The sequence below is a fragment of the Genypterus blacodes genome, unplaced genomic scaffold (assembly GCF_046128005.1).
Source record: "Genypterus blacodes isolate CSIRO-AG114 ecotype Tasmania unplaced genomic scaffold, CSIRO-AGI_Gbla_v1 ptg000012l_1, whole genome shotgun sequence".
Taxonomy (NCBI): Eukaryota; Metazoa; Chordata; class Actinopteri; order Ophidiiformes; family Ophidiidae; genus Genypterus; species Genypterus blacodes.
In genome coordinates this window covers 2017923-2043259 of record NW_027466826.1, presented here as the reverse complement: position 1 = coordinate 2043259, position 25337 = coordinate 2017923, and the positions used below count along the sequence as shown (strand labels likewise).

At 45.2% G+C, this 25337-nt stretch overlaps 1 protein-coding gene across 4 annotated transcripts in view; it reads left to right on the top strand.

The window, feature by feature from the left end:
• Positions 1-25337, top strand: part of arid4b (AT-rich interaction domain 4B) — a 34907-nt gene that overhangs the window by 1079 nt on the left and 8491 nt on the right. For all 4 annotated transcript variants that reach the window (XM_076162843.1, XM_076162836.1, XM_076162827.1 and 1 more), the window contains exons 2-16: positions 1328-1370; positions 10332-10442; positions 13025-13090; positions 14751-14841; positions 15571-15650; positions 15928-16019; positions 18185-18326; positions 19639-19718; positions 22183-22259; positions 22934-23082; positions 23172-23244; positions 23824-23918; positions 24037-24134; positions 24434-24620; positions 24755-24972. In XM_076162843.1, coding sequence (XP_076018958.1) covers positions 1365-1370; positions 10332-10442; positions 13025-13090; positions 14751-14841; positions 15571-15650; positions 15928-16019; positions 18185-18326; positions 19639-19718; positions 22183-22259; positions 22934-23082; positions 23172-23244; positions 23824-23918; positions 24037-24134; positions 24434-24620; positions 24755-24972 — 1565 coding nt within the window. In that variant the 5' untranslated portion in view covers positions 1328-1364. The remainder of the gene's footprint in view (positions 1-1327; positions 1371-10331; positions 10443-13024; positions 13091-14750; positions 14842-15570; positions 15651-15927; positions 16020-18184; positions 18327-19638; positions 19719-22182; positions 22260-22933; positions 23083-23171; positions 23245-23823; positions 23919-24036; positions 24135-24433; positions 24621-24754; positions 24973-25337) is intronic.

The window sequence follows — 25337 nt, the reverse complement described above, 5'->3', positions numbered from 1 at the left end:
GTGGTCAGTCACTCACTCGCAGGCTAGTCTAACAGATTGTCTGGGGCGGGTGACATTGTATCCTCCGCGATCATTCAGCACCATTCAGAGCCACGATGAGGGCTGCGACCTTGCCTTCTGTTAGAACAATAAAATACTGTAGTTATGGACGCGGGGGTCGATGCTTTATTGCAAGTCTTCCTCCGAGCTTTGACCTTGTTGCGAACCGTTTTCGTCGACTTGCTTCTTTGTCAGGATCAACCTCACTCACGTTAGTCAGTGAATAGTCAGGGAAACGCCAGACCAGTCGATAAAGAGAACATTTTGTGAAGGAAAGTGACTTTTAACCGCGTAGCACGGTTGATTCTGACTTTATTCGGCTCTAGGCTGAAGGTTTCGCATGACACTTTTGTATAAATGTCTGCTTTGGTCGCGGTGTTACCAGTGTTATTATCGCTCTATTTTTGCTATCGAGTGCGGCGCACCGAGACAAGGGGAGAGAGCGAACATGGAAACCAACGGTCTCTGAGCAGTTTCTCCCCCCCCCCGCCCCCTCCCCCGTAAAGACCGAGATATTCACCCCGGGGGAGAAATGGCCGTGGCGAGGACAGGGGAATTGCGGCCAATTCCGCGCATTCATCCCCCCTGTATTTGTTGCGCCGAAGTGTTCTCGTTTTTTAGCCGACTGTCAAGCTACAGAAATGGCGTCATCCCGCTGCTGTAGTGCTGTTGCGATAGTCGGTGCAGTGCAGACAGTCAGTGGGCACCACCACCACGCTGCCGTACTCGAAAGAAGCACCGAGCACCGGGCGTAGACTGTTTCGTGACTTTTACACGGACTGAATTGACCGAGTAAAAACAAGTCGCCAGGTTTGACCGGCGACGAGTTACTTTTGTGGTTGGCTCGCCGAGTCTCCGGCTGACTGGCTGCATGTACCGCGGGCATTACATAAACAGCTATAAGGCTCTGCTAAGGCTCACTTTGTTACAGATATTTTGAGGGTAATGTGTCTTTAAGCTTGGTTTCAAAGGGGGCAGCATGAACCAATATGCTATTACATCATTTATGCCTATTTAAGTAATGGGGTCTTCAAACTTTTGAGATCAATGGACGCATCCATTCGATATGTTAAAGCTATTCTTAGGCAATTGTGCTTGTATCCGTGTGGCAGTTGTGTGATGCCCGCTTCTACCGCCTAGGCTTTTCATGGCACGCTCACCCACCACTGTATGAGAAGAAGTGATGTCATCATAACACAACTGATCGTGTGTTACAGTGGCTGAATGAAGTTAAATCCACTCTTGTGTCCCACCTAACAGCATCTTGTGTCTTCATTTCCACCCTCAGATTTGTTACGCTGGTCACCTAGAGGAGTCATAGAGAGATGAAGGTAGGTTCATTGCCTTTTCATACATATGTTTAATGCTACTCAATGCCATATCTGTATTTCCACTGTTATACAAGGATATCTTATCCAGATAAACATATCACAATAGGTGTTGAATGTGTGTCACTATTTAATATCAAAGATCCATCCATCCTGTGTGCTAAATTTACACACATGCATTTGTTGAAACAAAGCCAGGAACTTGCCTCCCAGGGTATAAGCCTTAGGACAAAACAATTCTTAAAATATGATTTTGCGTTTCCAGCGATTTCGGTAACCATGGTTGTAATGCTGATGCTATGCCTTGTTTTGAAGTGCTGTTGAATTCTAATGCAGTAATAGGTGTGAATTTCAAAGAGTGCCTTGAAATTTGCAAATTTAAAACCACTCGGAAGGAATAATATTAATACAAAGGCTACTGTGTAGTTGAATCTATTCCTAAGCTCTGGAATTGTTTGCTGCTGCCTTGTTTGTTTTGGAAAATTCACAACGTTCATCGTCTGGGAAGTAGGTTGTGGTATTTAACAATTTCTTTGATTTGATCAGGGAAGTGTTGTTTCTAAACTTGACATCTTGCTTCTTGCTATGTGAGCTATATGTAGAGTTGCAGCCCACAGAGTTGTTACGACTTAGTTCTGTCAATGGTTTGTATTGTCAGAGTCGCTGGAGACAGAAATGAAAATATAAATATGTACCTTGTCGGACAAATAAAGAACAGTAATGATACTGTACACGTATATTTTGCAACATTTGTTTTTAATGGTGTTATTGTGGTTACTCAGACTGTACCACACTGTACTAATAGATATTTAACATTCTACAAATGGCATTCTACAAACTACCCTACAGAAGGATCACCCAAGACGTCACAGGAAGAGAAACTAGTCGGCAATACAATTTGTTGCGTTATTCATCAACTTTGCTCAGTATTTTCCATCTCCGATTCAGAAATCTCTTGGATCTCATGCAGTGCTTTGTCTCTCAACGATTTCTCTTAGCTTGTATTCACAATTCTTGGCTTAGCTGCAGCCTTAATGTACTGGGTGATTTCTTTTGGTTTAATAAATGTTCTTGTTTCAAAAAGAGTGATGAAATTCTGCTATTCAAGCCTAGAAATTGAGCTCAGCAGAGTGATGATTAATAAACACACTGGTAACTCTTTTGAATCTGGTAACTCTGAGTCACCAGATTCTACAGAACCAACACCAGAGACGAGGCTGTGCTGTGCTGGTTCAGACTTCATGACTTTATTCAGCCTGGCAGGTGTCATTACATATGAACATTCTCCATAGTTGTCCTGAACAGATGGATAGCAGTAGGGTTGTGTAATGAAGTGATTATTATGTTTACATTTGCTTTTTGACACATTTTAATTGCTGACAGGAGTGCAGATAAATCATCTGATCGCTTGATGTATTGATGCTGGAGGGATCTTATTCAAAGTGTATTTTGTTCCGGATAGAATGATCCTCCTAATATCTATATGTAGCCATGCCAACGTCACTTTATATTCAAGATAGCGTTTCACATCACTTGGCTTGTAGGTCACAGGCTTTCCTTCAATGTTTGAAGTACTTAGTTTAAAGTATGTTGCGTAACACATGGTTAACAGTAGACATCCTGAAAGCTGACTAATGTTTGTGCATTACATGTGGAAATTCTTCAGGCTATCCCACATCATAAAGTCGTGTGTAAACCTTAAACCCCTTAAATACCTGTGCATTAATTAGACCAAACACTACACAGTCTTTCACAAACTGATGGAGCAGACACATTTGTCTACTACACTTTGTGCCATGACCTTGTTAAACTAGAGAGGAATGTTACAAGCATCAGTTCCAACCTCCGCATTGCACACTATATTTTGCAACGTGGTCATTCATTTACTGCTAAATAATGTTAACAAGTATCCATCCGTTCAATAACATCAATACCTTCATATGCCTTCATGTAATTTTGCTGTATTTTGGTGCCATATACATGACAGTAGATTATATCATAGACTGGCCGATGCTGCGTCTGCCTCTGAGCTGTTTTTGAGAAGCCTTTTTTACCAAAGCCTGTGATTGGAAGTGTTGCTGTGCTGCACTTACAGCAAATGTACATCAGCTTTTTTTTCCCGCATGGGTGACTAACATACTTTGATTTTGAACTTGACAAGTGCGCGATGAATCGAATAACAGTTGGATGACTTAGATATATTTAATGCAGCCATCCTCGCATTATCTAAGTTGCAGCTGTCATAGTAATTTTTAACAGTAAGTGGTGCAGCGGTGGCGTGGTACGTACATTTGCATTTGTGAAGACAGCCGCAGCCAGAGGATTCCCAAGTACCATCTGCCAGATAAATTGCTGCTCATCTCTCGTTGGCTGTCTACGTTTACATCGAAATGCTGTTAGATTTTTGTAGATGGGGGGGGGGGGGGACTAAAACAAGAGTAAACAAGTACAAACCATTCAGGTAATGCGACCACAAACCTGAGAGATTGTTTATTTTCATCTGACATCAACGTCAACATTTGAGGAACCCCTGCTTAATCCTCGCCTCGGATTATAAATCAAGCACTTTGAAACACTAACCTTATATGTTATGTTATACTTCCTATTTATGTGTGAGTTAGATGTGTGGCAACCTGTAGAACTGAAAAAAAACAAAGCATGGAACATATTTTTGCTTGCTGATTTCCTATTTAACTGTAGGCGTTTCATCAGTGCACAGATAATTTAACAGTATGCAAATGTTCAAAAGGTGTTACGTTTTCTTCTGTTACCAAGATGATAAAAGCACCTGTTACAGCCAGTAAGCCAAACGCAGAAGAGCATTTGCATCACAGCTCATCATGCTCTTGCCGGCATGAGTGCAGCCACATGCTTTGTATTCGGTCAGCAAATAGGTCGGCCTAACATCATAACGATAATGATTCATGAGACCAGACATGATCTCGTCTAAAAGATCAAATCAGTCGCCTAATTTGAAAAATATTTTACTGTTATTGCCTTGCTTTGTTTTGACTTGATTGTGATACTGCAGAGAGATCGGATCAGAGATTGGCCAGTACACGGCTTTTATGCGTTTCTTTTGATTAAGACATTTGTAGCGAGGATCCTTCAGATTTTTGTTGTGACCAAATGTGCGGAGGCAGGGTATCTTTCCTTCTCTAAATGTGAAGTATGAATAATAGAACATCTCAGGAACTCAACTTGTAGGTACATTAAAAAGTAAAGTCACATATTAACCAAAGATGAAAGGTCAGATATGCATAAAAATCCAGCCCATGCATAATGCACCAATACTGCACGTTCGTTTATAATGATGTCCTGTGTCTATGACAAACCAATATGAACCCTGTCCGTAAGGCAGGTGGGCTCTAAAATGTTTTAGTGGGGGTAAAACTTGGTGACTAACTGCATTAACAAAAGGTATTAAGATGGGGTTAGAAGCCGTGATGGCATTGCCACGGCAACTCCTGCTGAAGCACCAGTCTGGACTAGTGGTGACTCTCTGCCGTGGACAAAGAGGTGATTCACTGCTGGATTATTGTACGTGTGAGCCCCGGCTGGGAGGGAGCTTAATTCTTTCCTGCATGCCTCTTCCATGTTCCTTTGTTCAGTATACAAACCCGTTCATTATTTAAGAATATAATGGGTTAAATGATTGTTTTTATTGTTTCAGGAATGCTGCATGGTGGTGCCATACTGTGTTTTAAAAGCTGCGGTTTTATACGCTCGTACGGACACAAATAGACTGAATAATATTTGATTTGCACTAGTAATACTAATATGGTTTATTTAGCAGTTTAACTGTACACTAACCTGTTTCAGCCACCCCAACCTGCGAGAACAGCTGAATAGAAACTAGTTTATCTTTCTAACAACATCTTGCACTTTTGTGTAACTTGAAACAGTCTGGAATGCAATAGTGATGCTTCGGTCCTACAACAGCATAGGTGTCATTCCAGACTAAATGGATACAAACAGGGAAGCAAGAGTACACAGTAGTCATAGTAGAGACCGAAAACCTGTCAAATAAACATCTTACTAGAAATGGATCAAATAGAAAGAAGAGTGCTGCTGTGAAACTAGGATACATGAGCTCATTGGTAATAGAAAAATAGGTAAATATCGATTGTGGTAACCTCACTTGATGTCAAAAGGCCTTAACAGGCTTGCATCCAGAGGGGATTCAGAAAAGGGAAAGTGTAATAAGCAACAAAGGTACCGTCTAGATTGAATTTTGTCTTCGCCGTTAATCTCACCTTTGTCTGTGTCACCCGTGAGTAATGCTAATTATGAGCTATTTGTCAGAAGTAATGTTGTAAATGGCATTTGACATTTTCCATGTGGCCTTCCTAATTAAAGTCTAAATTTCAGAATTTGTGTTTGCGTGTAATCACAGGCAATGTCCCATAAGTAACTGACCACTGCACCTCATTGAGCTACGCCTGTATCAACCAAATAGAGACGGAAATGTGAGAGCGGCACCGACAGCAGCCATTGTGAGCTCAAGCGAAAGGTGCATAGTGGAATAAGAAAGAGGAAAAGTCAGTAATGCTTTCAAATGTTCTATAATAATTCTTAACTTTGTTATGAAGAAATTCCTTCCACCTTCACTTTCACATAAGGCTACGCAAAGAGGTTTTGGAGCTGGGTTAACCCTCCTCTGATCTGCGTGGAAGCCTGTCGGGCCCACGCCGACTTCAAATCAGAAATATTACACATGTTTAAGTTCAACTATCAAGTCCAACCTGACATCCTGTTGTTCAGGGGGAACACCCAGGGTCGCTAGCCCATTGGGAGCAAAACTGACTGAAACGGAAGAGGTCATAAATCCGTATAGTACAAATAAATCGTGACGTGGCAACTTCTGCTCTCTCCCAGTGAACAGTGCAACATACGTACTTCACCCGCTAGTTCTTTCTCACCTTTTCACTGCAGAAAAGGGCAACAGCCAGTTGTTCCTGCTCATCATCTTCCGCGTTCCCTTTCAAGTCACCGTTGAGCCCGGTTTGAGATTTTGCGTGAAACGGCTTTGTCATGCACACACTAGAAGAAAGAATCCAGTCTCCCTTTCATGTTTTCATCTGCAACAAGTGCGCTGTGAAAAAATATCCCCAGATTGGTGCCAACTCGCTGCGCATTCCCATCACTTCCTCGTGCACGTCCTTGTGACACATGTCCCAACTCTACTCTACGCTCTACTAGTCAACTAGTTGCTGTCTGAACATCCCGACTCCCTGAAAGCTGCCAGGAATTGTCTTTATACCGAGTTGTAGAATGTAATAGCTACAGTCTGTCTAGCTGTTGTAGAAATGCTCCGTAAGCACCATCTTACTCTCAGCCAGACCTCTATGGAGTTAGCTGTTAACTTGTTTCATATCCTCTCTCTGTATTGAGTAGAACTGATCTCATTCGGCTGTTTCCACTACTACTACTACTACTGACTCTGAAATCTTTTCAATACTCCCACTTAGCGTAGCAGTGTTAATGGTTTTGCTTTATTTGACTTTAAAGCGCAAATTACCAAGTATGCTTCAGATTAACAATAGTGAGTGAGTTGCTCGCGCTCTGTTTAAAGTATATGGTTCGCTGACACCAGGGAGGACAGAATTCATTTATGGCCTTCGGTGTTTATGCGCCGCAACATCTGCCATTTCCTTTTGATTTGTGTGTGAAAAGAGAAAAGGTGTTTTTTATTTTAAATTTATATCTCCACCACTGATTGTTGTGCTGCTAGTAGATCATCTTTACTTAGATTATCTTACTACAGCTTGCTATATAAAATATTCCGTTATAATCAGCTGCTACATCCCTCCTCACCCTCTCCTTTTCCTGCTTGCTGCAGCACCGCCATGCACATGGACCGAAAACAGGAAATGTTTGCCACAGTCTCGATAAGCCTCTTATGAAAATCCCTCTCTGCCTTGATTGGCCATTTGAGTATTTTGTAATAATTCTTTGTCCCCCAAAATGATGAGACCTTCTGAGGTGACCATCTTTATTCAATATATGTACAAGTGTTTTTCCAGAATATTCCATTCTATTTGTACATTTTGTTTATTCCAAGTTAGCATGTGTGTGGAGAGTGCTGTGTTTAGCTTTACCCAGTGACTTGGCGTGGAGCTTGTCAGTAAATCTGCTCTTTTGGTGAGAGTCTTTAAGGTGAGAGCCTCCTCCTGTTGGATGCAGCAGGCTTTGATCTTATTGGGAGATGATGAGAGGATTTAAGCAGCTTGCAATGGCACCGGACTTCTGCCTCCCTGAGCATTGTTAACTCAGTTGAAAATCCAAGGGTGCGATGTGTGTCATTTAATGCTGACTGGAACAAGGAAAACAAAAAAGTTATTATTCAGCAGGTTTCTCCAGGCGGCTGGAGACACGAACGCCATCTAATCCAAGAAATGTAATTCCTATTCATAGTTCCTGTTAAATGGGTGGAGGGCCAGGGCATTCTTCTGCGGAACTAACAAACTGTACTCGATTCATATTGGCATGTGAGCATGACAAATGTAAACCCGGCTTCAGTTATGTGTTAAGAGACGCTGCCTTGTCAAGCTGGGGAGGCCGGGCAGCCCCAGCTGTCAAGATAACCCTGCTGCCCTATCTGACTCAGTGTTATGGTTCCCTGTTCCGAAGAAAAATGCAGCAGGCTTAGAGCAGAAGTATTAGTGCGCGGGAGGACATGGGTTGCAGTGCATTTTGCAGCGGCCATGCTTTGTGTCAGCATGATTGACAAGGGAATTGGTTGGCCAGTGGAAATGGCTGCTGTGTCATGTAAACCTTGCGTTGGCCGGGGCAGCTGGTGCTGAGGCCAGGCTGCACTAAAGACTAATGAGGTGTTTATCTGAGAGGTGGGAGCCTGAAGTGCACTGGACTCTGCCCCGAAGTACCATCTGTCAGAACCCCAGAGCCACCGGAGCAGACGCACCACATCCTGGACACACATGGACCCACGGCCGTTTTAACACACGAGATCAATTTGTGTGTTCTGATAAAAAGTGTTTTTTTGCAGCATTGGCAGTCAGTAGTGGGCAGATGAGTGTTGGATTCAGCATTTAAGTCCTTTGGGGAGGGGTGTTTCTCTGTAAACGGGGGTTTGCCAGACTGTATCCGCTAAGAGGGTGATTGTCAGGAGCACGGGTGTGGGTGTGATGGCAACAAGGCTGCATTGTTACAAGTGAAATGAAAATCAAATTATACCATGATACTGTGACACGACGCTTACGTTGATGGAATTTGTTTTGACAGAGGGGGGGGGGGGGGCACGACAGTATTCCGTTGCTCTTTTCCGAATCTCGGCACATCTTGGCCGCTTCAAACTACAGTGCAGGGCTCGCTGCCAGTCAACCGAGTATTACGTACTTAGCGAGAGAAAATAAACATTGTGAATCACTGCTTTTTCTGGCGATCGTTTTCTCTTTCACAAAGCTGGACCGGGTCATCGCAGTTGGCTACATCCAATATCAATCAGAGGGCTCGGTTTACACGGCAGCCAAACTGCGTGTTGAGAATTAAATTATAATTAGACCGGACCGCAGCACATTTTAGACTAATAGCAAATGCGTTGGGTTGAATATCAACAACCCATCTCTGTTGACACCATGTTAATGTAATTTTCTTAAGCTGCTCTTAGGTCGTTCGGTTGGAATCAGTTCTCAAAACAAATGAAGGGAATAAACAGTTTATTAGTTAACAGTTATTGGTAAATTAAATAAACTGCCAAATGTTGACACGGCCAGTGAATCAAATGAACCTAAACGGTTTTATGTTCATTTCCCGTGGACAGACAGTGTCTTCTGAGATAAATATTTAGTGAGGGTTAAAATGCGATGATGCACGTATGAGGATAGTAGCAATTCAAATAATGGCAGAAATTCTAAATGTCCCGATCATGTTTTGTGACCCTGAACTCGTCCTCAGTTATTGTAACGGCTGTCATGGAGGGCAGAGAGAGCAGACAGAAACCACAGCAGCTGCTACATTACACATTAGCTCTTGTCGTTATTTTTGATTTATTCATTTCACTTACAGCATACGTGTTGGATGAAAAGGCACAAAGAGAATAAACATTTCTGTTTGCGTCTCGGAAACCATTTAAATATTGTTATTTGCGATGTGAAATCTAATTTGCGCGAGTTGTTTGAAGAGCGGCTTATTCCACAGTAGTAACATGGCCGTCTTTGTAGCCAAATTGGTGCTAAATTGTTGCGCTCGCTTATTTCCACCGGGCATTAATTAATTTAGAAAATGAGAATGTTGTTGTTCAAAGACCTGCTTGAACATCAGGTGTTCTGCCGTTCCTGCAGCGATTATGCCGAGACAAAAGCACACTCAGACACCTGAGCGGAGCGTCGGCATGCGAGGCGCAGGAACTGGTCTTGATCACCAGGAAGCTTGACACAGTTTGGGTTTATCCCTTTCGCATAAATGCGTATTGTAGGCATGTGTCTCTAATGCCTACGTCAACGCAGCCATGCACCACATGACGAACAATAGGGCAGTCAAATCTGTGCTCAAGCAGACACAATGTCTGTCCTCTCCACGTGTGCCAACCCTCTTGCAAATGTGTCCTCGAGGGCCAACGAAAAGTTTTGATCGTCTTCAAATGATGACACAAGATGGCGCTATGTGTTTTGGAGAGCTCTGTCCTCGCAGTCATCATCGTCAGTAGTTAAGTGGCCTCTTTCTTTTTGTTTGCTCCCTCTGTGTCTCATTTTCCAATACCCAGAGCAGATGGTATGTGTTTTCCCCAGATGCGTCGGGCTTTGCTGGGCGGGCTTTGCATCGCTGGCCCTATACTCTGTGAAGCTTGCATGCGTGTCCTGCCTCAGCTTTGAAAAATACACCTGTGTCACCGCCGGTAGCTCGGGGGTGCCTTTCTCACATCGTTCATTGGCAAGCGATTTCAGCGTTTGTTCCTTCTAAATATAGCACTGAGTTCACACTTTCTTGTTTTGTGTCCCCCAGACTCTGGAGGAGCCCCCCTACCTGACAGTGGGGACAGATGTCAGTGCTAAATACCGAGGGGCTTTCTGCGAGGCCAAGATCAAGACTGCCAAGAGGCTAGTCAAGGCCAAGGTAAGTCACATTTCAAAGTGCTCATCATCAAATTAAACCCGTGTGGAGTGTGTGTGTGAAGGGGAGTGCTGTAGGGGTTTCACCTCTGCATATGTCCCAGTGTACTTCATTCAAAGAAGACATTTCAGAGGGGAACGAGGTCTTGCAAAGCTCTCAATCCTTTTGATTTCAGGTCTTTGTGCTGGGCCCCCAAGGCGAACCTTGTCTTTTGTGTTTCCTCGGCTGTAATCTTTCCAAACGTCGCTCGGCTGGTTGAATCACTGATCATGGCTCAGTGGACAGAGCCTGACTTCTTCCGTTTCGGTTCTCTTTCTGTCAATATTCCCTTTCCTTCTTTTTTTCCTCTTTGCTTTCTTTTTACTGTACCACTAAACACTCGTTCCATTGTGGGTCTGCGAGGACTCAGTTGTGGACATGATTACGAGCTCATATCAGTTCAATTCCAGGACTTAAGGTACAAAGCCCTGCACATCTAGTGGAAACATTGGCCCCGGCGTGCGACAGATGCCGATCCTGGCCTCGTCTTACCAGTCGCCCGTCACATCTCCGAGCTCTCCACTCCCCGCGACTCGACGCTTCCCCTCGTTGGCTTTTTTTTTTTTTTTTTACGCCTCGCAGATGAAGGCGACGCATAATGCACATAGTGGAGTATCTCATATCCCCGGTGGGACTGGAGCATCTGGATAATACAATAGAGACAGGTCGCTTGTCTCTCGTTCTGCGCGAATGTGTGTGTGTGGGAGGAACAAAGATTGGATGGTGGCTGTTCACTGTGTCAATGCACTGTAGTTCCCTCCGTAAGAGACAAAAGAGCAGCAATGTTCACCATTCTGGCATACCAGCTGAAATGATCAAACAATGTCCCTTTATGTCTCACACACCGAAAAAAAACAATATAATATGTGACACTTTCACTTAGAAGTGCCGTATTGTTGGATGAAATTAAAGTATGTGTCGCAAAGGCGTAAATAGATCACCAGCCTTCGGATCAAGATAATGTGAGTCGAAAGCATTGAGCCACGGCTTTGGTTCATTAATCCCTGCCTGCTTGTTTGACATAGCTGATGGTTGTACGTGTGTGGCGGCGGTGTGTCTTTTGAGTTCATTGATTGAAAGTCCCAGATGAAAAGATTTGCGAGGCGTTCGCGTTTATGGCGACGATCGGCGCGAGAAGACCTGTGAAGACTTCAATTAGCACCGCGTCGGTTTCAATTACTGTGCAGCCGTCGCTCACCCGATGAAGCAGCAGCGAGAATAAGTTCATGTTCAGCCTTTCTGTCTTTGCTTCAGAATTTTATTGCATTCTTCTGCGTGCCGATGTTAGGAATATGCTCGCTAATCTATTTGAGTTAAGAGGAGTGAGTGAAACAGCCTGCCAGATCAACAGCATTCCCTGGGCGATTTTAGGAAAGTAGGTCTGACCGTAATGGGCCATAAGCTCCCTTATAAGCTAGCTCCTGTCACACAAATTGCATTATTCTGTCCGTAATATGGTCGATATAGATATTTCACGGTTAATCTCAGCTATGTATTGGGTTTGTGTGTGGAGTTACAGGCCCGGGCTGATGCAGGGCGACACTCTCAGCTTGGAGGGTGTAAGAAAGATCAGGGGTTAAGGCCTTTGACCGTCCTTCCCGAGAAGAACAGGGCTGCCTTTATTCCAAGGGACGAGAGTGTTATTATCCCTGGAAGTGATGAAACGCTGCCACAGGAAGCTTTTCAAGCGCATCACCTCCCGTTTCCTTTACGACCTGAACATTTCCAGAGCATCTTCCAGTTCATCCACGCTGTTTCTGGCCTAGTCGTCAGGAGTTTGTTATATTCGGGCCTGTTTTCCAGGACAAGTCGCTCAGTATCTTATTCTGAGTCGAAGCTAAATCGCAGTTCATAAAAGCGAAACCAGATTTCCTTCGTAATTATGCTGCTATTTTACTTGCACATGCTCTCAAAAATGAGCTCTATTCTCCCTTAGGAAACAGAAAAAGAAGCAGTGGAGTTTTTGATATCAGAAGTATGGGGATGCATTTTTTGCAAGTACTTGAAAAAGATTGCGCTCCTTGCAGCTCCTACACTTTTCACACATGTGCAATAAAAACAGCTTGACAGTAAACATCTACATGTCCGTGTGCACGCGTGTGTGTGTGTGTCCTGTGTTGTTGTCTCTCCGCTCTACGGTGCTGCCAGGTCACCATGCAGATGCTAGATTACCTCAGCCTGATCAGATTATGTTCTACTTTGCCTCACCAAAGGCAGGCTGCTGCAGATGTATTGGGGGTGGTGGTGTTGCAGCGCCTGAACATTAACCAGAAACCGACGGCAGAACAGGGCCGTTATACCACCTGAAATCTCCCAACTGTTGGCGGTATAGGGAACAAACTTGTCCGGCTGCCAGGTTTCTCCTTGAGGGAGTTCATCAGCGTAATCAGTGTGGCCCAGTTATAAAGTCCAGCTGCATTAGCCGGGGCCGCGCACTCGCCCCGCCAAGGAGGAGATTCATGTTGCCCCGTCAAGGCCTCCGGGGGAATTATTTGTTTACTCTCGTTACTGATTCCCCTCCCCCGCCGTCTCCTCCCTTTCCCCAGGTGACCTTTAAACCAGACCTGTCCACGGCAGAGGTCCACGATGAAAACATCAAAGGACCTTTAAAGGTAAGATGGGGATGAATTTCGTTACATGTGGAGGGAAAACGTTTGATGAATTGCTGCCTCAGTCTTTCAAATTTGTGCGCTCATGTTCAACTTCACGCACTGCATTTACTAACGTTCTGTAGCCAGTATTTATTTCTCTCCCTCAGAGTGATTTATATCATTGAATTATTGAACTTGTTGCTTCAAACAAGTCGTATAAATCACACTCTTAAAGGATTTACCTGCCCCCTCTCGGCCCCGCTATGAAGGACAGCTACTGCGCCCAGCGTGTTTAGTCGGCTTGTAAACGCAGAGGAAGAAATAACCTCTCTCTCTTCAGCAATTCCTGGTGACGGCTGATAACCGTTGTTTTTATGTGCAGTATCGACAAAAATGTTTGGTTTTGTTACAGATAACAAAAATCTGTTATCCTCCCCAAGGCACACACAAGCAAAACCAAGACGACAAACACACATTGATGCACTTCAGTCCAAGATCATTAAATTTAGAGTGTGTGTGTGTGTGTGTGTGTGTGTGTGTGTGTGTGTGTGTGTGTGTGTGTGTGTGTGTGTGTGTGTGTGTGTGTGTGTGTGTGTGTGTGTGTGTGTGTGTGTGTGTGTGTGTGTGTGTGTGTGTGTGTGTGTGTGTGTGTGGGGGGGGGATGAATGGAATGAAGTTTCAAAGCCGATTCAAGTGCAAAAGTCAATTGTGTGAATTATAGTGGCAACAAACATCACACTGAGCTTTAGATTGTGATAATATCGTTGCTACTCTCATTGAAATATTGTTTCATTGCCAAAAATCTCTAATTACATTGCAGAAATTGATGGTAATGAATCTTGAGCAGATGTCGAAAAAAAGAAAATCTCTCTTTCTCTCTCTCTCTCTCTCTCCCTCCCTCTCTGTAACTTTGCAAATCATTATACAGGCAGTTAAGATGATGTTACATCTTAACTTAATACAGAGTTTTATTAACCCTTTGTCTGTCAGGCAGAAGCTGGGGTCACTGTGAGGTCGGTTGCGATCCCTCCTCGTTGTCACCGCTGCTCCACATTATGGCCATCATCATCATCAAGCGATAAGACAGATTTCACATGACAAAACCCGAGCGGCGGTCAGGCGGGGAACGGCACTAAACCGAAAACAGAATCATAATTATCTCCACAACACTGTGTGACTGTGCCTGTGTGTGTGCCTGTGTGTGTTTTTAAGGGGATGAAGTTTCTCCCTCTCAGAATAATGTTTTGTTGGACTGACGCGTCGTTGGCCCGGAGCCAGAGCAGTAACTCTTGAATGCCCCCCCCCCCCCCCCCCCCCTCTACTCTGTGAATGTGTGTGTCTGTGAGAGGAGAAAGGAGAGACGCGGGGAGAGCAAAAACAATTATGAGAAAAGGGAAGCGTGAATATAAACAAAGGGGGAAATGAAAAGTAAAGCAGCAAGTGCATTCCAACCCTTTTTTTCTCTCCACAATATTATCCCAGCTAGAGCATCGTCGCACAGACTGCGTGCATCTGTGTGTGTCATGTGTGTGTCTTTTGTGTAATTTTCACAAACGTGTTGATACCGCTGTCAACACGCTGGTTAGGAGCCACGATCGCTGCACAGATCACCTTAACCCCATTTTGTGACATCGCGCAACAGTCTGTGATCACGGTTAACGCGTTTTCTCCGCTGCCACAGGTGGGCGCTGTCGTGGAGGTGAAGAACCCGGACGGAGTTTACCAGGAGGCCACCATCAATAAGCTGACCGACGCCAGCATATACACTGTCGGTAAGTCCGTGCAAACCCCTGGCTTCACCCACCGTCTCTTCCCACATGTCAAAGATCGCAGGTTTCCATACTCGGCACAGCTACGACACCTGGATCTAATGTTCATCTGGGTACCAATGTTAAGTGTCTGTCGGTGTTATTAATAGCGTAGCCAGCAGCTCCCTTTATTGGAGCCCCACTGAGGAATCTGCCATTAGATATTGCAAATCTGTCAGGACCCTGGTGCATAAGCGCAAAAACTACATTTTTTTTTCTCATTAATATTTCTTCAAGATGTTCCCGAAGCTTTACTCAAAAAGACAAAATTATGTGTGTGTGTGCGAAAACACACACACACATCATTGAAAACAGATACAGCGTTATTAATCAAAAAGGTATTACAGACCGGTGTGACTAGGTGTCAAAAAAAGGTCACCAGGTTGTTAGTAATTGCCAGTGAAGAGCGTAAGTGAAATATCAAAGGGATATGGAAATACACGCTGTCGGTGTAGCAACCAGCAGAAGGGCCTTGAGCTCTGATAAAGCTGTGAGCTGCCGGAGAATCTGCCTGAAAGCCCCCGAAAGTCAGGAATAATTTGTTTTCATCAAATCATAAAGCCAGCAGACATTTTGTAGCGGAGATGGAATTTATTAGAGCTTCGGTTTGAGTGTGTGCGTGTGTGTGTGTGTGGACTTCTGGCCTACATAGAGTTGCCTAACAGTTTGTATCTCACTCTCTCATTTGAACAGTGTTCGATGACGGCGATGAGAAGACCCTGAGGCGCTCCTCCCTCTGCCTGAAAGGAGCGCGCCACTTTGCGGAGAGCGAGGTGAGTCTCCGTCTTGCTCACCCCGAACTCTCCACACCAGCTTCAACTCTTTTTGATTTTCGATTTGATCCGTTACTCAAGAAGAATGAGAAACGCTATTAATCGCCCGCCGCCGCCACGTTCAATTAGGTTAGAACCCGAGCAGCTGTGTGGAAAACGCTGCAGTACTTCCAAAAGTAAATTCATATGAGAGAAAATAGGCTTAATATACTGTAAGTTCTGCTCCTTCGATGAGACTTTCTCTGCGTCTTCTGATGTTGTTTTGTCTCCATTGCAGACGCTGGACAGACTCCCGCTCACCAACCCCGAGCATTTTGGCACACCTGTCATCGGCAAGAAGGGCAACCGGGGCCGACGATCGAACCCAATGTGAGTACTCGGGCTCTGCGAAATTCTCTGAAAGCCCCGCCGTTAAGCCCCGTATAACAGACGCCTGTGATGTGGTCAGGAGGCGGATTTGCTGTACAAAATCCCCCCATCATCGGTAACAGGCTCCACATTCTGAGCGTGCTGACAGCAGTTGAAATGAAATATTTACTCTCGTCTCCATCCACTTACAAACAGCGCCCGGAGGCATGGAAGAGGAGAACTGGCTCGCCTCCTCCTGATCCTTAATCAGTCTGAGCTCTCTGTGTGTATGTGTATATGTGTGTGTGTGTGAGGCCTGGGTCTGATCTTGGTCTGTGGCCCTCGTGAATGTCAAATTCTTTTTTGCATTCCACTGGGTGTTGTGTGTTTTCCTTGCGTTCTGATGACGCCTCCTCCCGGGAGCCTGCCGCGTTTTCATCAGGGAATAGAACCTGCTGAGGCGGGTGGCGTTGGATATAATTGGGTCTCGTCTGTATTATAAAGAGGACACTGCTACATAATCTCATTCTTCCGACACCCCGGCTAATAGCACTCAGGGAAAAGTCAATATTACTCTAAACATTGATGCAATATTGACTTGGAATAGCTGAGCTGCACATTAGCACCTTGGTTCTGTTGTCTCCTTGCGCCCTAACAGCGTCTTAACTACAACGGGCGACGATGCTCAAAAGCATAACTTGTGATCACTGAAAAGCTAAAGCCGTATCCCTTTAAGTGCTCTTCCTTGTTTTGGTAAATTGCTTTCGGGATAGCAGTACAACAAGTCACCGTATCTGGGATTTACCACCGTCATTCGGAGCTGAGTTTGTAGTTGTTGTTGTTCTCGTTGTAGTAGCAGCAGCTTGGCTCATTTACTGCCCTCGCGTCGGTGCCAAACCGTGTGTATACTGCGCACAGCGGCGAGCTCAGATCAGGCCCGAGGATCTGCCTCTCCCTGCCAGAGCCGCTTCCTCTCGCTCAGACGCCGCCGCCCGTCTGCCTGAGCACCAGGCCGCCCCATCAGAGGAGGATAAGTCGGCCCAGGGCCATATGTTTGACTGAGCCTCCTCCTAACATTAGTGCAGTGTGGTTACGCTGTGGATATATACGCGGAACGTTAATGCGTGATTGGAAAGGACACTTGAAACGGAGCAGCGTTATAAAAAAGAAGAAAAACTGACTTTGTTTGTTGAATTCCTCTGTTGGCCTTTGTTTGACATTTAACCTTTTCATATATAGAATACTTCCTCTGTGTGGAGGCGAGTGTGTCTCTGCTGGGAGTAGTACAAATGGAAACAAACACGACAGCTCCAGAACGACAGAATATGTTCTGCTCGACATCCAAGAGTTCACAACATATGGAGACAAATGCTGAGCTTTCACAAAGATTTGGTTAAATGATTGTGAAATATGGTGGTATTCATTTAGAAATGCTCTTTTAGTGGAAATTGTATCAGAGGTTCCAGGTGCCTAAGGATCTATGTATTAGATACACCTGCACACATATTAACCATGGCGCGTATCTATCATTGTGGCTTATGATCTTGTTCAGCAGCCAACGTACAGGCCTGATGTGGCGCTCACAGGCTGTATTAAGACTCGGCTCGTTTGAAACACATTATCCCCTACAGAGGTGTCTCGGGCCGTCTTCTGATCAGATGCATTGTTTTGGAGACGCAGCCTTGACACTCGCTCCGAATCAATGTATTATTGACACCGAACATTGGCAAATCAAGCAGAGAATAGCAAGTAAAGCAATTATGCACGGTCAAAGAAACCTCTTCACAGGTTAGGGGTTAACTTTCCCATAATCCCGACCGCTCACAAAACACTTTGCAAGCGTTTGTTTTGGCCTGCTGATAAATGTTAACTGTGTGAATGCAGATCCCACCAAGGATTGTCTGTAAAATATTATTCCCCAAAATGGAACAAAGCAAAACAAAAAGGTCTGAATACAGCCTCGGGCTTTCACCTCTCTCCAAACCTGGGGAAAAAAGCTAAAGCTGTGATACAATATCATTTCTGACAGAAGTGTATTTTTGGAAAATAAAGTTGGGAAGAACAGATAATTGCGTCACAACTGAGGGAGACCTTACTATTCCCGCCTCCAAGCTCATCGATCAACAAAGTGCGCGACCTCTCCAAAATAGGATTTATCGAGTAAACTCTCCTTTTTCTCTCCACAGCCAAGAGGAGGAGTTGTCTTCCTCCTCCAGTGAAGAAGAGGAGAGCGATAAGCGGCAGAATGAGGATCTGTTTGGCAAAGTGGTGTGCGTGGAAGGGGTTGCGACCACAGACAAAAAGAAGACCACATGGTACCCTGCACTGGTGAGTCCTTATTCTGCATCCTGTGTTTGTTGCTCCATCACCCGGTGTGATGGGGGACCGGCAACCGCCACTGCTGCTGCTGCTGCTGCTGCTGGTCTTCAGTCTTCACACGACATCGTGCCAATTTCATCAAAACTCCTGCTTATGTAACCGCACTGAGGATGATGATGTTATTGGTTCAGAATTCCCTCACAAAGAGATGCTGTTGGCTCGGCTGTCGCAGGCGGGAGATTTCTCAAAACACAACAAAACATTTTCACTGCAGTAGTAGTTGAAGTTGTAGATAGGAGGAATTTTACAAAGCGGTGGGTTGGGGGGAGGACGGGGCGACTGGAGGAAAATTATCCGACTTGTTTTCACTTCTGCACGGAACAATGCTGCACAAACAGGGGTTTGATGGAACGGTTATCAGCCTTTTCCACTCCCTGTCTCTCCCCGCCCGCCTCTCTCTCTCTCTCTCAGCCAGCGTTACCACACAATGGAACAGTGACAGGCGCTGTATGTTTATGTAAGAGGTACATGTCGAGCCGGGAGAACGGGAGAGGTCGGGGGATACTGTCCCTTTAACTGTTCCTGTGTAGTCAGCAGGGCCCCGCCTCCTCCCGGGTATGTTGTTCTTGGCTTGCTGCTGCTACGAGCTCCGTGCTGCCTCCCTGTGACAAGCCCAGAGAACTACACGGAGACACAGTAGAGGGGTGGAGATGTGCAGGGGTAGAAGTATGATGCAACAGATGAGAATGTATGGAACAGTATATGTAAAGCCATTTGTACTTCTAAGCTACACGGGACAGGTCGTTTCCAGCAGCATGTGTATGATAGAGGAACGGGAACACAGTGTAAACAAGTGTGAGTCAGTATTTTCAGGCAAATGTGTTAAGGGTGCAAGCATGTGTGTGTATGTATGTGTGAATGATATGCAGAGAGATGAGGAGCCTGCAGGCAGAGAAGGAAAACTTGTTGAGTCCTCGTGGAAATCATATCTCTTAACAACAGCGCAGCCGCCTCACACACCCCTCACAGCGGCGCTCCTGAGCCCCAGTAAACAGCAGCGAGCAGGCGGGCGGGTGGGCGACCCCCCCAGCCCCCCACAGCATTACTCTTCATCTCGTCTTTGTTGCTGAGACAGCAGCTTTTGCAATCCATCAGCGTGGCCTTTTGCTGAAGCATCTTGAGTCATTGAGTCATATTCTGACACACACACACACCCCCCACACTCACCACCCTCTGCTACTGATGCGCACCATGCAAAATCGCACACACACACACACAACCTCACCTGACCTTTTGCTGTCCCTTATGTCTGCTCCCCAAGGTCATCTCGCCAGACTGCCACGAAGACGTGACTCTGAAGAAGGACGGCATCTTCGTCCGCTCTTTTAAAGATGGAAAATTGTGAGTCATTATTACTTTGGTTGAGGATTATACTTTTCACATGTGCACAGTAAACTCATTTAACTTGGTTTTTAAGCTTTTTGAAGGACTACGGCTTGTAAATGTGAGTTTTTTTCACTCGGTGAGATCACAACTGTCTTTGTAGCTCCTGTTTAATGAATGAATTATAGCTTTGCATATCAGAAATGATTGCTATGTAAGTTTTAAACCTTAGTCTCACCTTATACATGTTGTATCTTGTTGTTATAAGTGTTTCCCCACATTTCTACAGTATTTCTGGTTGTGGTCTGTGGTGCAAGGAGAATACTGGCACAAGTTTTGGCCGGGCAGCATAGTAGGAAGATAAGGTTGCTACGGTTTTGTCATTAAAGGGGATGTCCAGGGGCGATGTCACATGCTGGGTGCAACCTCCCTGTAAAAGTTGTCCGATACTTTCCCTGCCAGGGAGGTTTTGTTGTGGGGTTTTTTTAAGACCCCCAGGCTCTTAACTCGTGAGGCAAGGTAGCGTCTCTTCCCTGTAAGCTGCCCTCAGTCAGGTTGTTTTATGTCTCTGGCAAAGGGAGGCGAGAATCCGCTCTCAGCTGGGGGTTATGTGCACAGAAACATAACCCACACTCAACATAAATTAATCTGCATTCACTTTGCCAAGGTCTGCCCCGCGGTCTGTTAGCATTCCAATGGTGACAGACAAGCCCCGTCTCCTGTCTCAGTCCTAATTCCACGTCAGCTCGGATCCTGAATGTGCCAGAGCCACTGCAAGAGACATGCAGACATTTGTAGTTTGGGTTGGCAGTGATGGGAGATGAATAATACGATTATTTGTCCCGAAAGACATATTAGTCAACTAAACAACATTCTGGAGAGTGCACAACATTTCAGGGTTAATGTTATTATGTTGTCCTGCAGAAGTAAAAGAAAATGAAACACATCTGAAAAGCTCTAACTAATCAGTGTTGAATAATGCAAGGGAAACAGTAAATCAATATTGTTATTTGTGACTTTAATCCAGTAGACCTGCTTATTTATGTCACGTTACACTTTGATAAAGCAGTGTCTCTTTTACTGGTATACTTGTGTTTTTGCTGGTAACCAGATCAAATGACATCCAAAACACCTTCTCCTGTTTTCTACAACACACACACTCATCATTTCTCTTTGTGCTTTTATCCTGTATTTGAATAACTATTCTAAATTCCTGTTCTTTGTGTACTGTGTGTTTTGATGAGGGGTTCGACCGGGGTTAGTTTGCTCTCTGTTCTCATTTGTGTATCAGCGACGACACAAACCGTTCAGGAAAACAATCATTTCTAATTTTGCTTGTTTGGCTGTTTTGTGAAGCAGAAAAAAAACAACAGCACATTTGATTTGAAACTAGACCGCTCCTGTATCTACTCATACCATACACTTAACAATGAAAAGGTCACAAACCCCCGTGCTGACAGCAAACCGATCAGCAGTCGGGGAGATGTCAGTCAAACACAGCCGGCAGACGCCCACGCAGTGCTTTTAGAAAAAAGGTCTAATCAGCCAAAATAATTGAAAACACCCGTGTGGGCGTTTAATTAGTTTGTGTCACATTAGCCAGTATGCAATAATATGAGCAGTTTTTACCATAATTGACACAATCTCCATGAATGCCAGATTTAGAATGCATAATGCAGTGAAGAGCAGCGCTTGTTTAGGATGAGTGATGGGCCAGGCCGCCGTGTTGGAGCGCGTGGGCTACATTTCCGTCCTCTCTTTAGCCGCAGCTCCCCACTTTGTCCCCCTATTTTTTTTTTAATTCACTCCATGACAAATGTAGTCATTGGATGAGCTCAGCTACCCACAGGTGCCGTTACAGAAACATCTTTCTGGCACTTACAAGCTCCACTGATCCAGAGAGAGCCATCCTATATCTTCAGAGTGACCCGCACTTAGCACCGGCTACTGTAGAGCTGCCAAGTGACAGGTGAAACTGCTCCCTTGATGCAGGGGATGGAACGCGCTCGAGCACCCTCCTTCTTCAAAAAAAATACAAAATTCTAGGTTTCCAGGTTGTTGTTGTTGTTGTTGGCGGCGTGTCGCTGTGAGGCTCCAGCGATTCCTTCCTGTCAGGGTTTTAATTAAGAAAGCTTTGTGGTGGCCCTGGGCAGCTCTCATGTCCACCCGAGTGGGTAGGCAGTGATCCAAGCTGCTCATCATTCCACTAACAAGTTCTTCAGTGGACTCGCTCTTCAATTTGGCAACCATAATTTGTGGAGATAAATTGCTTTCAAGGAGCAACATAGAGCAGGTTAGATGTGTAGATGTGTGTACATTGCCAATTAGATCTACAGGTGTCTCCAGAGTCTGTTAGTTACTTAAGCAGTATACTTCCAAAGATGTCAAATGAATGAACCAAAACAAGACCTTGACACAAATGAATCTTTGCTTAGTTATACCACTTGTGCACAATCTCAAACACTCATCCTTTATGTTGCAGTAACATGGTGCAGCGAAAGGACGTCCGCGAGATGAACGGCGATTGTCCTCCGAAAACAGACGCAGGCCTCAAACCAGGTAAGTTTACTCTACTGGAGCGCAAGCAGCCGAGATCTGCAGGTCGGTCCGTGTCATTGGTGTATGTGAGCGTGTGTGTGTGTGAACGAACACACTTGGCAGAAAATAGTCCCAGAGTGGGCTGCAGCACGACAGACCGAAGAATGAGAAGTTTTGTTTGGCTGTGAGGAATACAGCAGTGGCGAGCTCCTGTCACTGTGGAGTCTATTTTTATTTGAAGTCCTCACCAGGCTTTTTATAAAGCGCCCTCATTTTCTGCTGTTTTGCTCGTACTCTTTTATAATTACATTGTTTTTGTATTCATGTATTCACGGTTAGATGACTCACATCTGTGGTATTTTGTGTTTTGCAAAAGCGTAAAACCAGCATCTGCCGAGGTGGTTAGATGCCACTTAAACCCACCTGTGATACTGTGGCTGAATGAATCTGCTGCTCTGGGTTTGCTGCTGCAGTTCTTCACAGCGATTCAGGCTGCTCCCTACCATAACTGCTGCTCCTTGAGTTAGCAAAATGTTGCTTTGTATCGTGATCAGACTCTGGGATCAACTGAAATACTAAGCTTGGCACCAAAACTGTGGGCAGTGGTTTCCTTTTGCACTAGAATGCTTAACTGCATCAGTAGCTCTTTTGTGCTACAGCGCATTTATGTAATTCTGCATGTCTGTGATCTGCAGCGTTGGATGCAGCCTTGGAGTTCCAGCAGCACTTGGCGGTGCCCAGCTCCTGGAAGACAGAGGTGAAAGAGGAGAGCTCTAGCAGTGAAGAGGAGGATGACGACGAAGAGGACGATCAGGAGGAAGACGCCAGCGGCGGGGAGGAGGAGGTAATTTTCGCATTCGCGCAGCCGCGTCACCGTCCTTCTGTCCTCCGAGCGAAAAACGATATTCAACCCGTGTTGTTTCCCGTCTGCAGGAGGAGGTGGAGCCGTTCCCAGAGGAGAGGGAAAACTTTCTGCAGCAGCTGTACAAGTTCATGGAGGACAGAGGTGAGAGCCCACTGTCATTTCCAAAACATCGCCTTTTACACCATCAGACACACATCTCTGGGGTTTCTCTCTTTATGCAGCTGTGAGAAAAGTCAGCGGGTTCAACAGATTTCTTTTTTTTACTTTGAGTGATAATTGGTTAATTAAAAGACCTTTTGAAAAAGAATACAAATACGCAATAAACCTTTGTTCTAATCCTATTTTCTTACCTGGAGGTTATAGTTTCACTCACAGCAGGCGGTCGGTTGGTTTGGTTGTTGAACTTTGAACCTGATTGAAGATTAAACAGTTGACAATATTTTTGTGAAATTTGAATGTACATATAGATTGTTTTAGGCATAAATGTATCTTTCTCTTAAGGCCTCTTATTAACAAGTGTAGGCTTGTTCGGCCTTGGTGGAGTTTTGCTCTCTAACGACTCAGGCTTTTGCTCATGGCTGCAATTCTTTCCCCGTACAAAATCTTCACTTGTAGTTTTGTTCTGCGAGTTGAAAATGTAGATCCCTTTGTTTGCTAATACTTTAACACGTTCACTCAGTCACATAAGCAGTTTTTCTAAGCCATGTTTCTCCTCCTCAGGAACTCCAATCAACAAGCGGCCCGTGCTGGGCTATAGGAACCTCAATCTCTTCAAGCTCTACAGGCTCGTGAACAAACTGGGAGGCTTTGACAAAGTGAGTGCCACAATCGACGCAGGGATTATTTCAGCGTCGGCGTAGATTTTTGCTCCCCGGCTTTGTTCAGTTTGTGATGTTGACTGACTCGTCTTCCCCTCTCGCCATGTTTTATCAGATCGAGAGCGGCTCAGTTTGGAAGCAAGTCTACCAGGATCTGGGAATCCCTGTGCTCAATTCAGCTGCTGGCTACAATGTCAAATGTGCCTACCGCAAGTACGCACTCGCACTCTTGTCTCCTTTTTCAACAGTTTTAGGCAAAAGAAGTCTTTGTTGTTTGGTCTTTTTAGAAGTTCTGTCTTTTTTTGACATGCAGCTTGTAGTGTGTTTTGCTATTTCTTTGTAGGTCGGTATTTGTTTTTGTACTACTTTTGACAGCCTCCTTTTTTTTAGAACCTCAAGAACAAATTGAGTCACAATCTATCCAAATTGAACTTTGGGAATCGGGAATGTCGAGAATTGGATGCAGGCCTCCTCTTGAAAGCGTTTGCGAATGACGACGTGTTATCATGCAGGTACTTGTATGGATTTGAGGAGTACTGCACCTCCACGGCCATCACCTTCCGGATGGACCTCCCTTTGAAGCAGGCACCCAAGCCGGAGGTGAAGCCCGAGCAGGAGGTGGAACCCACAGTTCCGGCGGCGTCCAGCTCCGGTGAAGACCGAAAAGCCCAACTGGACGTGGAACCCGCAATCTGCAAGGTGCGCCTCCTCCTAACGTGCTAATCGTCACACCCACACGCCACAGACACGTTTCTCATTCACATACATTCCAAAAAGAAAAGCTTTGATGTGTGTGTTATATTAAAAGCGTCGCCACATCCTTCCTCCCCCAGGAGGAGAAAAGCGACTCGACAAAGAACAAAATGGAGTCCGAACCGCCGAAGGCCGAAGGCAAGAACAACGGCAATCATGACGACGATGACGACGACGACAACGAAGACGAGGGTCCCCACATGGGCGATGCAGACGAGGGCTCATCGATGGGTCGCCTCGGAGGCGACGGTGTGAAGCCGGAGCCCGACGAGGAGCAGGAGAGCAAGGACAACTCTGGGTAGGTGGCCTAGAGGAACGCTCCATCCGCAGGGTGGTAATATCCCACAGCACCATTCTCTCTGTTGATCCCAATTTGGCATCTGTTTAAAAAAAAATATATAAAATTAAAAAATACAAATCTCCCCCTGGATTGGCCCCACAGTGATGGACAAAGATGGACTCAAGGGGCTTTGATGGCCCTGAGTGGCAGTGTAAATGTGAATGTGAACAGATGAGGAGCAGCTAGAGGTCCATACCAACACCTCAGTACTACCAATTCTGCTCTACCTGCTAACCACACTAGCCAGAGAAAATGGAAAGCTCTCACTCTGTTACTCTGTCGCTCTCTCGCTCTCTCGCTCTCTCGCTCTCCCGCTCGCTCAC